Source organism: Vulpes vulpes, chromosome 11 (genome assembly GCF_048418805.1).
Source record: "Vulpes vulpes isolate BD-2025 chromosome 11, VulVul3, whole genome shotgun sequence".
NCBI lineage: Eukaryota > Metazoa > Chordata > Mammalia > Carnivora > Canidae > Vulpes > Vulpes vulpes.
In genome coordinates this window covers 20,273,648-20,291,194 of record NC_132790.1, presented here as the reverse complement: position 1 = coordinate 20,291,194, position 17,547 = coordinate 20,273,648, and the positions used below count along the sequence as shown (strand labels likewise).

Sequence of the window (17,547 nt, the reverse complement as noted above, 5' to 3'; positions counted from 1 at the left end):
GACCGTGGTCTAACTTTAGCATAATGAGAAATAAAACTTTTTTGGTATCTTTATAAAATTAAAGCTTTGACACCAATTCCCTGTTGATTTTTGCCAATAATAATTTCTCCATACATGTATCATAATTACTTTTTGGAATAATGTAAAGACGTGTATGCCCTGTATATTATAATTCAAGAGATCTCAGGCAGAGTCTAGAAAATACTGTTGTTACCATTTTCAAATTCTGAGTTGTGCACCTGGTTCAGAAACACTGGTCTCATCAGTCAGAGTGGAATATCTCATCTATAACCTCAGTTATTCAGAAATCTCACCTATACAAAATATAGCTCTCCTGAAACTTCACCTACCACAAGGCTGACTACCAGGTATCTCAAGGTATCTCAATTATCTTGAAGGGTTTTTTCCATAACCTTTAGTAATCCAAGGACTTCTATTTTAAACACCAGGACCTAGGGAACTTCAATTATTTGTAAAAAGAAGAATAAGATACAAAAATAAGAAACAAAAATGGTTCCAGAGCCAACCAAATGCCATAAAATCCATAATTAAATGAATGCTTTATTCCCCTAGAAAGACTCGGGTCTTTATTACTTGGAACCTACTTACTCCTATTTCATATATATTTCTGCTGGTTAAAATCCAAACTTTTTACCATAGTCTACAAGGCCATGCCTGATCTGAATCTTACCTACCTTTCTACTTTCATATCATTCCCTTCTTTCCCTTGCTCACTACATCTCCAGTCATACTGGTCTTGCATTTCCTCAAATACATTCAGCTCATCCCCATCTCATGTCCTTTGCATGTTGCTCCCTCTGCCCAGACTCTTATATCACTTGTTCTTCAATAGGCAAACTCCCTCATGACCTTGAGGTCTTAGCTCAGAGAGGTTTCTGACCACCCTATTATTTTCTAAGCACCCTGTTTAGTTTTTTCATAACAATGACCACAACTTTCAATTATTTTATTAATGGGCTTATGTGTCTATAAAGGAAGCTCCATGAAGTCAGCACCCATGTCTACCTTGTTTACCATTTATCCTGAGTATAAATGTTCAGAAAGGAATGTTTAAGTAGGTAGGTAAGTGGATGGGTGCTCCAAGTTATAGCAGTTCAAATGCAGCAAATCCAAAGGGGAGAAAAACTAAGCATATCAGTAGCAGCAGGATCACCTATCAAAGCAGACACAAAACCTGGAGAAGTGATCTCGAGTCACCCACAGCAGGCCCCAGAACAATACACAGCTAAAGAGAACCTCAGGCCAATGCTACATTACAAGTATAGCACAATGGCAAAACCTCTAGTCATGAGGAGCGGCCAGTTATCCAGAAAAAGTAACTGTGTTCTAGATTCATATATTACAAAAGCAAGGGAGTAGATTAAAATCTGTACCCAAAATGGTCAAAGTTTAATACTGTAAAGTAAATGCCACCTAACTTTGAAGTGATTGCTGAAGACAAAGGCCAAAGAAGGGCAGACACACCCTCCCAGAACAACAGTCAGAGAGAGAAGATGGCTCACCCAGGTAAGCCAGGACAGAGGTAGGGGCCATACCCGGGAGTTGCTGCCAATTCGGGCAACGAGGGTGTCAAGAATGGTATGGGTGTCATGCCGGTGTAACAGCAGGAATCGCAGGAAGGTACGGAGCAAAGCAGGCTCTGAGATACTCCGTAGGAAAAGTTCCAGATAGGCGGTACTGGCGATCATCTCTTCCACAGACGTCTGGATGAAGGGAAGGGAAAGTTTGGAAATTTAGGGCTTCCCTGCACAAATACTGACTCATTTTCCTCTAAGAAGGAGGCAGGAGCAGACAGGGTAAAAGGGAGGAGGACCCAGCCCACTGCCTCCCACATTGGTTCTGGTATTTAGGTCACCACCCCTTAACCTAATACCCTAATCTACCTTGCCACCCATAACTCTCACCTTGTGCAGGGCAGGGCCCATGACAGGCACTAGAAACCCATTATGGATATAATCAACTAGCTGCTTCTGCACCAAAGGATGAGCCACCTGTAAGGGTGCAAGAAAGAGGGTGGAGGAATGTGAGGTGGCCACTGTCTGGGAGTAGAATGTACAAAGCAGGCACCCTATCCCCAAAATGGCAGAATAGAACTCCAGGGAATATGCCCCCTTCCCCCGCAATATCCCCAGAATGACCAAGGGACCAGACCTCCTGGGAACCCATCCCACCTGAATGACTGCATTGCAGAATTCTAGGGAACTCATGAACAGCGCAAGTGCTGGCACTCCCAGCCAGTCCTCCCGTCGCAGGCAATGCCAATCATCCCCTGGAACCTCAATCTTTCGGGGCAGTGAGGAGTATAGGGCACTCAGCCCTGTGGCCAGCACCTGGGGGCCATCCCCAAGGACAAGTTACAAAAAGCGCAGACAATATAAAAATAGGGAATCAGGGGAGTTATTAACCCAGAGTTTTGACAGGAGTAGAGGAAAGAGCTATTCCTAAAGCAGATACTTAGTTACTGAATGTGCCAGGACATCACCTGGGAACACTGGCCCATGAAGAGCCTTAGTACCTGTGCTATCCACCTAAGCCCATGTTTCATCCCCACCCCAACCCCAGGTACTGCTTTCAAACCCAAGGGGTCACTACCTAAAGGAGAAGAACCCAGTACATAGCCCCTCCACGTCTTCTGGATAGCGAGTGTCTACACACCATACCCCACCCCCATCCCAGGAGGTGCTGACCGGGCAGAAGTACGAGTGATCTGCAATGTAGCGGCCCACAGTGGGACTCCCAGCTGACAGAGCCATGAGCAGGAGTAGGGCGTCACGAGCCTGCTGGCCCAACGTGCCCTCTCGATGGACGAAGGGAACAAGGCGAGAAAAGAGGAGAAGACGGGGGGCAGCTCCAGGCTCAGGAGGTGGCTGTAGGAAGAACTCGAGCAATGAAGGCTCCCGGGCCAGACACACACATAGCTGGCTGAGAAGTAGCACCAGGCCTTCATCTAGTGCTGGGCTACTGGGCACAGGGCGGCCACAGGCATCCAGCAAGGTCAGCAGAGCCTCACGAACTGGACCATGTCGCAATAGTGGCTGGCGAGCTTCGCTCACTAGCATCTCAAACAGTTTCAATTGCTCAGCCCGCCTTTCCTCAACCCCATCCCCAAGCTCATCCCACTGAAGCTGCCACGCCAACACACGGGTTAGCAGGTCCTCACGCAGAGCAAACTCCAGCAAGGGCCCAGGGGCCGTGGGGGCGGAGGAAACCGCACGATCTTCTACCAGCAGTGTCAACATCTGGTAAGTGTGGTTGCGCACAGCACTGAGATCATCTACACCCCCAGCCGCACGAGGGCCTTGCCGTTCCAGGATTCGCACCACCTGAAGAAGACAAAAGACAGAAGGAATCTAAGATGTTATGATGACTAAATGGGATGGTGAGAGAACACAGCAGGTTAGAGGATTCAGGTAGCCAGTAGATCAGGCCATTTTGCATAGAATCTCCTACCTGAGACCAGTGATTCTTGAAGACCATGAGGCAGGTCTCAGGATCAGCCATGACAGGGGTCTGCAGATTGGCCCCCTGAGGTACACGGTGCCCAGGGCCCCGGGAGGCCAATCTGCTCAGCCAGTTCATCCTCTCCATGAGGCAGGCTGGGCAGGGCCAGTGGCCAGAGGGCCACACTCTGAGAATCTGCCAGCTGGAGGCTTTCTCCACTTGTGTCTCTAGTCTGCTTCATCCGGTCTGCAGGAGCCAGTAGCTGGCCATGGAGCCAAAAGATATACCAGGCTAGAGTAGTATGCCCAGAGGTCACTGCCCAGTCCAGACCTGCAAATCTAATTCAGAGAGAGAGAAAGGAAGAGATCAACAGGAGTTTGCCTCTCTCCACTCCCCAATAGGCAGAACTCAGAGCCACCAAACCACTGAAAATTCCACTCATGCATAGCATCTTAAACAGAACTCATTTCTACCACCAAACCTGTTACTCCTCCAGCCTTCTCCATCTCAAGAAATTATACCAACATTCACCTATATGCTCAGGCCAAAAACTTGAGGATCCTCCTTATTTCTTCTTTTCCTTAATTCTAATACCTAATTCAACAGCAGCAAACCCTATCACCTATACCCTCAAAGCATGTCTTACTATTGCAATTGTTTCCAATCTGGTCTCTGTGCTGCCAGTCTTGCCTCCCACCTCACCTCCCTGACAGGTATTTCTTTTTCTTTTTCTTTTTCTTTCTATTTTTATTTTTATTTTACTTAGTTACTTAGTAGGCTCCACACCAAGTGTGGAGCCCAACTTGGAGCTTGAACTCAGGACTCTGAGATCAAGACCTGAACTGAGATCAAGAGTTGATACTTAACTGACTGAGCCACCCAGGCACCTCAGAGCAATATTTGTAAACTAAATTATGTTACACCTCTCCTCTTGAGATGTATACCCACTGAATACTCTCCAATGATTTCCCATCACACTAGTAATAATCCAAATACCTTACCGTGGCTTCTAGGGTCTTATATGATCTAGTCTGTATTCACTTTCTACCTTCCTCCTCCTCACTCATACTTTTCTCATACAGGCCTTCTTGAATACATTCTACTCCCTCAGCCTGGAATGCTCTTCTGATCTTCACATTGTTCACAACACTCCATTGTTTCTGAATGCAATTTCCTCAAAGAGGCCTTACTTAATTCTATCTAACTAGCACATCTTTACTCTCTAGCTTCCTAATCTTACTTTCTTCTTAGCAGGTTTCACTATCTAAAGATACTTATTTGCTTATTTGTCTAGCTTCACCACTAGAATACAAGCTCACTTAGGGCAAGGTTTATCTGTTTTGTTTACTGTTGTATCCCCGGTACCTAAAGCAATACCTAGGGACTCAGTAAATATTTGTTGAATGTACGAATGCTTAAGTAAATAAATGAATGAACAAATGAATGAATGATCAAGAAACCCAGTCTTGGGGCACCTGGGTGTCTCAGTCAGTTAAGTTGACTGTGGCTCAGTTAAGTGACTGTGGCTCAGGCCATGATCCCTGGGTCATCGGATCAAGTCCTCTGTGAGGCTCCCTGCTCAGCAGGGAGTCTGCTTCTCCCTCTCCCTGTACACCTCTCCCATCCTCCCTCTGAACTTCTCTCATGCACTCAAGCTCTCTAAAAAAAATTAATAAAATCTTAAAAAAAAAAAAAAAAAAAAGTCTTGGTGTACCTGGCTGGCTCAGTCAGTAGAGCATGCTACTCTTGGCCCCAGGGCCAATGTGAGTTGGAAACCCACACTGACTGTAGAGATTACTTAAAAAAAAAAAAAAACTTTAAAAAAAAGAAAGAAATCCAGTCTTGATCTGACTCTAACCATCTGGGACGGCTGAGAAAGAAATTCTTTTGTACCTGTCACAGTCCTTCCCTAGAAGCCTACCCAGTAGGAAATTACCTAATAGACCCTTAACTAGCAGAATATACTTAAGAGGTAGAAATCTAGAGCCAATCAAAAGAACAGAACATTCATTTCAGCAAAGAACACAGGGACACATTCCCATATAGAAATACATATACCCCACTCTTGCCAGATACATACAACACTCACTCCTGGGGACATGACATGACACCCTCCCTAGAGAAAGGGGAAAGGTACCAAAATAGCTGTTGGCCTAGACCATAGCTCACAGCTCCTTCTCTATCACACCCCTCACCCCCTCAGCAGTATTCAGAGGAAAGGTGTGGTTCAGTTGTCCTTCCTCTTTAGGCTCAACAAAGGCCGAAGGAACCAGAGACCTGGCACTGCCTCACACTTTGCCCTCAGGTTATGTTAACACCATCCCCTTCCACCCAGATTCTCCATTACCAACTCACAACTAAAGGAAGGTAGCAACTAGGCTTAAGGAAACCTTTGAACAGGAGATAGTCTTCTATAACAAAGGGCAGAGCCAATCCTAAACAGCAGGCAGGGCTCACTCACTAACTCTGTAACTAAGTACATCCATACTGATAAAGTACTGAGCACACTGCTAAATAATCAATGGAAACACAAAGACCGATAAAAACAGTTGGAGGAGAACATAAATAAAAACTCCAATGAATATTATTAACAGAGGTATTTACAAAAAAGTTAGAGACATGAAAGAAAGCAACTAATTCTGCCTGAGAGACTATAAGAGGTTCCAGAAAAGAGATGATGTCTTAAGTCTTTAGCAATGAGATACTGGCCACAAAGGGAACAGAGGGAGAGGCCTTCATATTAAAACAGTATGTACAAAAATATGGCACCATGAAAGAACATGATAAACTTGAAAAACAGTTCCGGGTTTGGGGTGGCCTAATCAAAGACTACTTAGAGAAGAGAGATACAATATTTAGTTGAAGGGTAAATATGGGTGAAGGTTATAATTATCATTGAGTATCAAGTTTAGGTTTTATCTATTGACACCCTGGAAACAAAGGAGGTTTTCAGACAAAGAAATGACAAGATTAAATTTGCTTTTAAAAAGATGTCAGATAGCAGTATAAGATGGAGCAGAGAGAGGCAGATGGCAGATGAATTAAAGTGGTAAGAGCAAGATTAGAAAAGATAAATCTGAGATTCACCTATATCTTAGCCATGTCCCAGGTGATAATGAAATTATTTACACCTGTAATATCTATGCCAATAATAGCAAGCTCGTGCAAAAGGGATCAGATCACTCCTTCTTCTTCACATTACAGTGCCAACACAGTGCCTGGCATTCAACAATGTTTGTGGAACTAAATGCTAAATTAAAAATAATTATAGTTAACATATATCGAGCACTTACTATGTGCCAGGCTCTATTCTAAGCACTATATGTAGTAGCTCATTTAAACCCCATAAAAACTCTAGATGTACTATTATCTCCATTTTACACATGAGAAAATCAAAACCTACAAAGAGTAAATATACTGTTAAAGTCAGCTAGCTAAAAGGAGGAAGACTGGGATGCAAATGCAGATACTCTGCATCCACTTAATTTAGCCAGGAGGTAGAAGCAACAAGACCTGACAAATGGAGAATAAGAGAAGACTCTAATATGAACTATAGGAGATTCAGTAAAAGATAATGCCATTAATGGGTCAGAAACATATAACAATAGTATAAAAGTGTTTTAGAAAAGAGGATGAATAGCTTTGTTAAGCTTTGAGACACCTATAGGATATCTATAATGTTCAGAAAGCAAATAGAAATATTATCCTTGAGCTCAAGAGTGAAATCAAGACTAGAGATATATATCCAGGACTCAAGAGTTTATATAGGTGGTAGATGAAGCTATGGCGATGGATGGAATCAAACAAAGACATCAGCAGATCTTGAAAGGAGCTGAGGATGACATCATGAGGAAAACCAGAAATTAGGAAAGCAAAGGAGGTGTCTTTGAAGACTGTGAAGGTAGCCAGAAATGGAAGGAAAAATCCAAGAAATAATGATAATCTAGAATTCAAAGAAAGGAAGTTTCAAGAAAGTGGAGACTGCCATAATGTATAGTCTACGGAGAGACTAAGTAAACTAAAGATTGAAAATGATCAGTCAGTTTTAGCAATCAAGTTTTAGATAAACTTAGGAAACTAATTAGTTAAAGAATGACTAAGCCACAGAAGTATATATAAGATACAATAACAGGAAAGTCAGTGACATAGGGAGGGATGAAAATAGGGCAATGGCTTACAGAAGCTAGGAGGGATGGGAGGAGAGGAGTCAAGAGAAAGAGCTTTTACTCTTTGGTTTGGTTTTATTTTAGGATGGAGAGCCTCAAAGATGTTTGTTAAGTGAGGAAAAGAAGTATGAAGAAAATAACAGGTTGTAGATAAATGAGATGGGGATAACTGACAGAAAAATCAGATACAGGACTAGTCTGAGAAAAAGAAGTATTACCACCTTCTCTGAGAAAGGAGGAAAATAGTAATAAAGGATGCGTGCCAGTTCAGGTAGATCTGAAACAGGGAAGCTAAAATCTTCCACCACCCCTCACCCACCTAACCTTCCCTTACTCATTCACCCAAGAGAGTAGGGGTGAGGCAGAAGAGGAATGAGAAGGTGATAGAGCCACAGAATGGATGTTCAGTCTTTCACACATGATTTCCTATAAACCATCAGTCATACAGTCTAGTAGCTACCAGCGGCAGGGACGTGCTTAGCCATCTGCCCAAGTCCTTACGCTACCAAGTAAGCACCGGCTGGGGAAGGCAAAGCCAACAGTTGAGAATACTGGTAAGAAATGTCTCCTTTTACGGGCTCTCTCATTGCTAGTAGCCCCAGGAGACTGCATCCTTCCTTACTTGTTTCCTGAACTCTGCCCATGCCTTTGTAAAACAATCCCTTTATTAAATTCTTCCCAAACCAAATTTGTGCAATCTGATACACCCCCTGCAACTGATACAAGAGCATTACTGGTTATGGAATGCTTCCTCAATCATATCTCATTTGAGGACTGAAAATAGAGGCCTGACAGTCAAGTAAGAGTAACACAGAGTAGTAGGTAAAGAAGGAGCTCTGGTTTGAATCTCAGTCTACCATTTTCTAGCTGTGTGACCTTAAATAAATCATTTCACACATGGGAGCCTCAGTTTCCTGACCTAAAATTCCTGATAAAATAAGTATTGTTAGTATTTTAAAAATTAAATAAAATAACCTATGTAGGGGGGCACCTGAGTAGCTCAGTGGTTGAACATTCTGCCTTCGGCGCAGGTTGTGATCCTGGAGTCCTGGGATGGAGTCCCAATTGGGGGACTGCTTCTCCCTCTTCCTATGTCTCTGCCTCTCTCTCTGTGTTTCTCATGAGTAAATTTAAAAATCTTTTAAAAAATAAATAAATAAATAACCTATGTAGCATGCCAGGCATATAAAGCAGGTGCTCTGTAAATGACATTTTCCTTTCTCCGTTCCCTTTCCTGATCCTACCTGACCAGGGTATCCTTATCCCTGACTGAGAGGAGATCTAACCTGCTCTGACACATCCATCCCTACCACCTCCCACTCAAACTCTGGTGAGCTGAAGAAGAGCCAAGCATCCAGTTTCAGCAAAGTAAAGCTTTAACATGTCCAAAACTAAACTCTCTTCAGCTCCTAGAATTCAATTCCAAAGATTAACAACCAACTCCTACCTTGCATATAACTGGGGTGCCCACTTCTGCTTCACTGCTTGACCAACAAAGGGCACTGCTCACAGACCCAAGGGGAATAGCCTCCAGGACCTTTCTTCATCCCCCCAGCCCCACCCCAACTCCAACTCTACTCAAAGGCCTCAAAGAGAAGAGCCACACTGAAATCAGTGTCTCAGAACACAAAAGCTAACATGCAACCTGGGCCTCCTTCACATACTGCAAAAACACAAAAGAAATAGCTTGGTGTTCCTGTCACCTACTTAAGACTCTCTCATTCCCTGTTAACCGTACAAAGTTCAAAACGAGACAAAGAGAATGGAATTAATACCCTATTACTGTGCCCTTTCCTCTCATTGCAAAGCCTAGAAAAAAAGAGTTGACCCCTCTTTGCAGATTTACCTTCAGGCTCAGCCACAGAGGAAAAGGAAGAAGAAAGAGCCGATCTGTCAGAACCACAAACAGCCAAGGTCAGTCACTCACCTTACAGCACAAAATATGGCCTTACAGGCACATTCAGCAAGGGTGTCCACCAACCTCAGAATAGCAGGCACAGGGCAGGAAGTGGCTCAGTCTTACTTATGAACCTTTGCCCTGGGAGAGGCAAAAGAGGGAGGGAGCTGTGAGCAGGGATACACACCTGCAATACCTACAGCAGACAGGAAGACCAAAATGACCTTTCAAGAACAGGTCAGTAAAATCCTGACATTTCTCTCCCTACAATAGCTCTTTCTAGGCAAGATGACTGATTATTGACATAAGAGGCTTGAATAAGCCATTATCCTAAATACTGAAAAGTAGAAAGATCTGATTAAAACCTCAAAAGAATACAAATGGTAGGGGGTGAGGGGCAGGAGAACCTCACAGAAGCCTCCTAACCTAGAGCTCAGCTTACACATAGTCTCCCTGCTTGTCCATCCCTCATGTATACGACAAATGGGCTATCAGTGTTTTGATCCCAACTCACTCCCTCCCCTCTCCCCAAGAATCTCTGTTTCTTGCAGGGATCTCACCTGACTCCAGGACACCGTTTATACAATGTGAACCTCAATCACAGTGACTCTCCTTTACAGCAAGGAAGCTCCATGTCACACATGGTTCTTTCTCACCCCTCTTGGGTGATGACAAAGATGTCAAAAAGAGGAGGAAAGAATGAACTAGATCCTAAAGAACAAGGAAAGTTCACTGGGCAGAGAAGAAAAAGTATTCTTAGTAAGGGAAACAGCTATTACAAAGATCTCAAGGCTCAAAAAAGTAACATGTTTGTTAGGGAACTGTGAACAATTTATTCAAGCTAGAACACAAAATAGGGAGTGGCAGGAGACAAGGCTGGAGAGGTGAGTTCAGGCCAAATGATGCCATATTAAGGAATTTGGATGTTTTCCTACAGAACACAAAGAGCCAAAGTTTTTAAGCAGAGGAGCTCCATGATTACATTTGTATTTTTAGAAAGATCATTCTAGGGACAGACTAGAAAAGAGCAAGTCTGAAGGCAGGAGACTGTTGAGGGTGGAGGGGAGTCCAGATGAGAGACGAGGAGGAAGTAAACTAAAGCTTTACAGTGAAAATGTAGCCATGGAGATGAAGAGGAAAATAATTTAGAGGTTAACATACTAAGATTTTAGTAACTGACTAAATACAGGGGGTGAAGGAACAGAAAGAATGAAGATAACAGTGAAGCCTTTGCCTGGACTGTGATACAGCATGTGGTACAACAGCACACTCTCAGAGCAAAGACAGTGAGTTCTATTCTGGACATGTAAATCTGTAATACCTGTGGAGATATATGGCAGAGCACTGAATATATATGACAGGAACACAGAGAGAGATTATATCCTCGTGATATGCTTTTGTATTTCACACTCTCTCTCTAAATTAAAATTATCTTTTCATGTATCTACCTCTCCCAACCTGAGTGAGAATTCCTTGAGACCTTAGACGACCATGTCTCACTCATCTTATCTCATAAAATTTAAGTTTCAGACTACATACTGAAAAAGTATTTGCTAAATGAATAAATGAATTCATATATGAATGAATGAATTTGCTTTCCTAGCACTTAGCAGAGTACCTGGTGCATTGCCAAAGTGGAGTAAATGGTTACATACAGCACTCTAAATATATTTCTATCTCTACATCACCATCCTCATTTATGTTACTTCTCAGATCTACCACTAGTCTGTATGTCTAAGTCAAAAGCCATTTTACTTACTGTACTACTATTTCAACAGAGTTCAGTATAGTTTACCAAACCCAGTGCTTTCTCCAGAACACTCAAGAATTTGGACAGTCCCTAAGAACCCTCTGATGACTTGACTAATCCAACCACCATCACAATGTGATCCAGGTATTATGTGATCTGTTCCCATGTCATTGCCACAATATTAAACAGAACCCTCATCTTGGGCAGTCCAGGTGGCTCAGCGGTTTAGCACCACCTTCAGCCCAGGGCCTGATCCTGGAGACCGGGATCCAGTCCCACGTCAGGCTCCCTGCATGGAGCCTGCTTCTCCCTCTGCCTGTGTCTCTGCGCCTCTCTCTTTCTGTCTCAAATGAATGAATGAATGAATGAATGAATAACGAACCCTCATCTCTGTGGCACTCTCAAAATCTCTTTAATCTCTTTTGGAACCACATTAATTATAAATCATAAAAAATGCTTTTTGCCAGTATAACGTCCTCCAGGTCATCACAACTCTTCCCAAACCTAACATGTCTTTTACTCCACATGGCTTCCACTCTCTGCTACAAATCTTCTTTCCCCAAGTCACTCACTCTCAGGAAACCAAAGTTTGGGCTCAGCTTTGCCACTGTCACGATGTGACCTCTGATTTATGAATCTGATTCATCATCTATAGCATAAGAATTCCTGCCCTTGCCTACTTCACAAAGTCTGTAAACCCAGTGAAATGTGAGATTGAACGAATGCTGTTCAAATGTCAGAAGTTATCTAGAATTACTGTCTAAACACAGGCTTCCTAAAAACATAATAACAACAGCCACACCATCATCACTCTAAATTTCTGCATTTCAGGAACCAGTAAAAATAATTTCTAAAAAAATTTTTAAATAGGCTTGTTACTTTTTATTTCGGCAAATAAGACCATTTCTTTAAAACCCACCATCTACTGTCACCGTTATTTCATCAGTCAGAAAGCACTTTAACACTAAAATAATCTCAGAATGAACTTATCCTTATGGAAAACTCATGTTTCATGTCATCTTTCTCTCCTTCCTCCTGGATGGATGAAATCTTTATCGTGGACTGAAACTATCCTTGGCCCAATGTTTAGTAGTCACTGGTCCAAACCCTGTTATGATACATGTCAGTTACAGGGTTTTGCTCATCAGGGTAGGTGGTAAAGGGTTCCACCAGCAACAAAATGTTTGGCCTCCAGAGAGAAGCAATGGAAACATACCACGGGTCAGAACAGTTGGTTCTGAGGCTGAGACTCTAGAACAGAATGGCAACTTGGGCTTTGGCTGCTCCTCATTCTCAAGAGAATAGTCCGGATGGGAAAGGCCTAAACCTCCCTGAGGTCGGGGAAGGATAGTATCTGGGCTCTATGGTCAACTGCCACTAGAGAGGACAATTTAGTGGTGAAGTGCCATCCCAGCTGTCTAGAACTTATAAAATGTTCATGTGAGTATGGGTTGGCAGGGAGAAAGGGATCTGTAACATACTAATAATAAAGTGAATCCAAAACTGTGTCATGGACAGAGGAATGAGTTGCAAAGGGGCAGGAGAAAACTTCTGCGGGCGGTATATGTTCAGTATCTTGAAAGTGGTGACGGTTTCACAGATGTAAACATATGGCAAAACTCTTGTACAGGTTACCTATGAGCAGTTTATTGTATATACATTTACCTCAATGAGGTAGGATTTTTTTTTTCTAACTGTGAGAAACTGAGAGCAAACCCATTCTGTTTGAGACCCTAAATATAGTGTTGCATGTAACAAACCACGTGACTTTCAGGAAAGTAGAATTAGCTACTGAAAACGGTTAGTCCAACTTACATGACAACCCTCGGAGTCCCGCAGCCAAGCATAGGTGTAGGTGAGGGGCAGCAGGGGAGTAAGGATGCCCAGAAGCAGGTGGAGAGAAAACAAACGAGAGGCTGTCACAGCCAAAAAAAAAAAAAAAAAAAATCTCCATGCGAGGGACCATCTCCAAGTCTGGAGTCCCAAAGAGGAACTTGAGAAACCGGCAGTTTCAGTGATTACTCTGGTTGAAAACTAAGCCTCAAGAAATGATTTTATCAGAGTTCTTACTGCTCGTGACGCCTTCATTTTTCTGTCCCCGAAAAGCCAAGTGCACGACACTTCCACCCAAGCTGTCCTACTCGGTCTGCAGCTGGGCAGGACCCTGGGCAGGACAGTCCACCCAAGTAGGCTCCGGAGCCAACCTCAACGTTACCGATCCTCGTCCCTTCCCGCACGCCCTGCCCTCAACTCCCGCATCCATGCCCCAGCAGCCCGCACGCTCCTGCCTTTGCCCTCTCCTCTCCCCTCCCGCACAGGCCGTACCCCTCACTCAGCTCCCAGGGTTGCCCTCACCCCTGCCCACAGGTGCCTCGGCCCCTCCATAAGCCGTGTTCACAAGTCCCTTTCCCTTGGCCCCTCGAGAAGCACCCCCAGCCCCTCCTCCCTTGCCCGCTCACCCTCAGGCTCTCACGCTGCTCTCCTACCTCAGACACTCACACCGGCCCCTCACCACATGCCAGCCCCTCACCCTGTCCCCTCACAACCAGCGCAGTCACCAAGTCCGCTGCCGTCATTCGTCAGCTCCTCGGCCTCTCACGCGCCTCTCCGGGCCCCGCGGCCCTACTTGCCGTTCACTCACAGAACCCCGACCCTGACCAGGCCCGATCGCCGCAGCCCTGCTAGGGGAGTTCAGGCCGCCGCCATCGCTCCTCAGGCGCACCAGCCGCGCCCCGCCCCGCGCCACACGCAACCCGCGCCCCCGCGCACCCCACGTAACCGCCCAGCGACGCACCGCGGGCAGTGGCGTGCCAGCTCATTGGCTGGACCCGTCCAGAGCCGGAGCGTCGGAGCTTGTTTCCTGGCAACGGCCGGGCGCAGGGGCGGGGTCGCCGACGGCATTCCGAGCCGGGAGCACCGCCTCTTCCCCGGGCCCCGCCCCCTCGCGCCCTAAACCCCACCCCTCTGAAGGACTCCAGCGTGTCATAGGGAAAGACTGCTGGGGAGGCGGAGGCCCGGAGGGCGGAGGCGGAGCCTGAGGAGGAAAGGTCGAACCAGAGGGCAGAAGGCGGGACCCAAGGGAGGGCCGCGACTTTAAGAGGCAGGGACAGGCCAAGGGCGGGGCTGAGGACCAGCGTGGGGGGGCGGAGCCAATGGTCCTGGGCGGTGCTGAGGGTGGAAGAGTGGGCTGGACGGGGCGGGGCTAGAACGAAGGGTGGGCCTGCGGGGAGGAGTCGGAGGTGGGCGGGGCCTATGGAAAAGCTGAGCCCAAGAGAGGGCTGACTGCAAGCAGACTCGGTCGTTTTTGCCCCATCTGCGCGCAGGACTTGGACAGTGCCGGGGCGATGACCTCCCCTTCCTAGCTTCCCAACACCCGCTGTCCCGTGATTCGCCCTGGACACCGTCTTGTTCTGTCACTCAAGGAACAAGGAATAAGCACCTCCACACCAGGCAGGATTCCAGATCACTAGAACCCATCTCTGTCCTGCAAGGCCTCAGCTCTTTTCTTTTTTTTTTTAATGTTTTTTATTGGAGCTCAGTTGGCCAACATATAGCATAACAGCCAGTGCTCATCCCGCCAAGCGCCCCCCTCAGTGCCCATCACCCAGTCACCCCAACCCCCCGCCCTCCTCGCCTTCCACTACCCCTTGTTCATTTCCCAGAGTTAGGTGTCTCCCATGTTTTGTCACCATCACTGATATTTTCACTCATTTTCTCTCCTTTCCCTTTATTCCCTTTCACTAATTTTTATATTCCCCAAATGAATGAGACCATATAATGTTTGTCCTTTTCCGACTGACTTATTTCGCTCAGCATAATATCCTCCAGGTCCATCCACGTCGAAGCAAATGGTGGGTATTTGTCATTTCTAATGGCTGAGTAATATTCCATTGTATACATATGCCACATATTCTCTTAAGCCAGACCATTGCAATATAGTGTAATAATTGCCATCAAAGAGCAGCACTTAGCATGGCTTGTGTGTATGAAGGGAAAGAAGGGCAAAGGGGCTTAGGAAAACCATCAGGAGTAAATGATGTCTGGGGCACCTGGGTGGCTCAGTAGTTGAGCATCTGCCTTTGGCTCAGATCATGATCCCAGGGTCCTGAGATCGAGTCCTGCGTTTGCTTGTCCCTCTGCCTATGTTTCTGCCTCTCTGTGTGTGTCTCTCATGAATAAATAAATAAAATCTTCCCAAAGAAAAAGGAGTAAATGATGTCTAGGAACAAGCAAGAATGTTGTAAACTAAGATACAGAGATGAAAGTTTCAGATCAGGTCTGTGATTTAGTTCAAAGTATTGTACCAATGTTAACTCCCTGGTTTTGATTACTGTACTCTAGTTATATAAGATGAGAACAAGGGAACATGGCTAAGGAGTTTACAGGAACTTTCTGTACCTTTTTTGCAACTTTCTGCAAGCCTGAAATTTGTTTAAAATAAAAGGCATTTAAAAAGAAGAAATGGAAGTTTCAGCCCAAAGGATCAGTCCATACCAAGGCAAGGAAGAATGAACAACAGGTGGGAAGGTGCTCTGGGAACTACAATCAGTACAGCATGTCTGGAGCCTAGACAACATGCAAAGGAAACACAGCAATGAGGCTGAAGACATGGATAAAGGTCAGGAACAGGAGATTTGCATGCCATGTGAAGGAGTTTAGATTTTATCCTTGGGATAGCATAGAACTGTAAAGAATTTTATACATGGTCAAACTGAGAAGGCCCAAACTGAAGTAGTAAAGTTACAGAGAAATGGACATGTAAATATTAGAAAGTAGGGCACCAGGACTTGAGGACTGGATGAATATGGAAGGGAAAAAATTAAAAACTGATGCTTAGTTTATATAAGTTTATTCACAGGCAAAACTCAGCTATGGTATTAGAAGTCAGGCTAGTGATTACACTTGGAAAGCACAGACTGGAAAGGGGCAGAGTAGGGTTCTTGTGAGGGCCAGTTACATGGGTGTGTTCACTTCATGAAATTCATCAACCTATATACTTAAGAGATGTGCACTTTTTAATATATATGTTTGTTCTGGTTACTATGCTGCATAACAAATCATCCCAAACTAAGTAGTGTAAAACAACCACCATTTCTTTATGCTCATAGATTCTGGGAATTCAACCAAGATACAGCAAGAAGGGTATATCTCTAGTCCATAATGCCTGGGGCCTCCTATAAGACACCTGAATGCCTGGGAGTGACTTGAGGCTGGTGGCTAGAGTTATCTGAGTCTTCTTCACTCTTTTTCACATGTCTGATGTGAACAAGGGCTGGGACAACACAAAGGCTGAGCTCAGTTGGGACTGCCAAACACAGTACAGAGACATAACTGTTCTTTGTGGCTTGCACTTCTCACAATGTGGCAGCTAGGTTCCAAGAGGGAGTATCCTGACAGGGAGCTTCCAAACAATGAGAATTCCCAAGAGAACCAGAAGGAAGTTGCACAGCCTTTTATGATTCAGCCTCAGAAGTCACTCCTGCTATATTCTATTGGCTGACACATTCATAAGGAAGGAGGGTCAAAGAATATGTGGCCATTTTTAGAGACTGCCACGATGTCATAACAATAATAATAATGAGAGTAATAATAATAAATACTAGTGCTAGATGTTTGGGCTGAAGGCCAGAAGGAGGGATTACAAGAGAAAGAACAGATAAAGGAAAATAGTGAGCTCAGTTATAGATCCAATGGGCTAAAGGTGACTGCGGAATATCCAAGGGAGGACATCCAGTGAGCAGTTAGTGGTATAGATCGAGTTCTTGAGAGTCATTAGGTGGGAAAGGAAATCCATTGAGTGACCAAGATTGGCCAGAGAGAGCTAGGAGCATGGAGAGAAAGGCCTAGGTCATAGTCCTAAAAAAACACCAACACAGAAAGGATGGGCAGACTGGCTTACAAAAAGACTGAGAAAAAATAAATAAAAACCAAGAAACTGTGGTGTCAAAGAAGCCGTGGGAAAAGAGAATTTCAAAAAAATAAAATGTTGCAGACTATAGACATTTCTTCCATGAAACTCTTCAAAACACATATCTGACCATATTACTTAACTATTCAAAACACTTCACAGGTTCTCCATTGCCTTAAGATAAAACCCTAGCTTTATAAAATGGCTGAGAAAGTTCTCCCTGGGCTGTCCTCAGCCTGCTTCATCTTGCACCACTAGCCCCTCACGTTCTCTACAGAAACTATTTGATGTCTCCCAATCACCCTTGTTTTTTAAAGCCTCTATGCACTTTGCCTCTACCTCTTGCTCTTCATTCTCCCATCTC

General features: G+C 44.7%; 1 protein-coding gene across 36 annotated transcripts in view; it reads right to left on the bottom strand.

The window, feature by feature from the left end:
* Positions 1-17,547, bottom strand: part of FHIP1B (FHF complex subunit HOOK interacting protein 1B) — a 117,260-nt gene that overhangs the window by 78,370 nt on the left and 21,343 nt on the right. For 6 of the 36 annotated variants that reach the window (XR_011995113.1, XR_011995115.1, XM_072725778.1 and 3 more), the window contains exons 1-6: positions 13,834-14,047; positions 3,472-3,800; positions 2,709-3,344; positions 2,193-2,351; positions 1,926-2,012; positions 1,557-1,724 (exon numbers count right to left, since the gene is read on the bottom strand). Coding sequence is in view for 29 of the 36 variants with exons in the window: in XM_072725778.1 (XP_072581879.1) it covers positions 1,557-1,724; positions 1,926-2,012; positions 2,193-2,351; positions 2,709-3,344; positions 3,472-3,609 (1,188 nt within the window). In the remaining 7 variants the exon portion in view is untranslated. Of the gene's footprint in view, positions 1-1,523; positions 1,725-1,925; positions 2,013-2,192; positions 2,352-2,708; positions 3,345-3,471; positions 3,801-9,555; positions 9,669-13,805; positions 14,061-17,547 lie in introns of those variants that run through there. The other 30 variants (XR_011995110.1, XR_011995114.1, XM_072725779.1 and 27 more) reach the window with 16 other exon arrangements.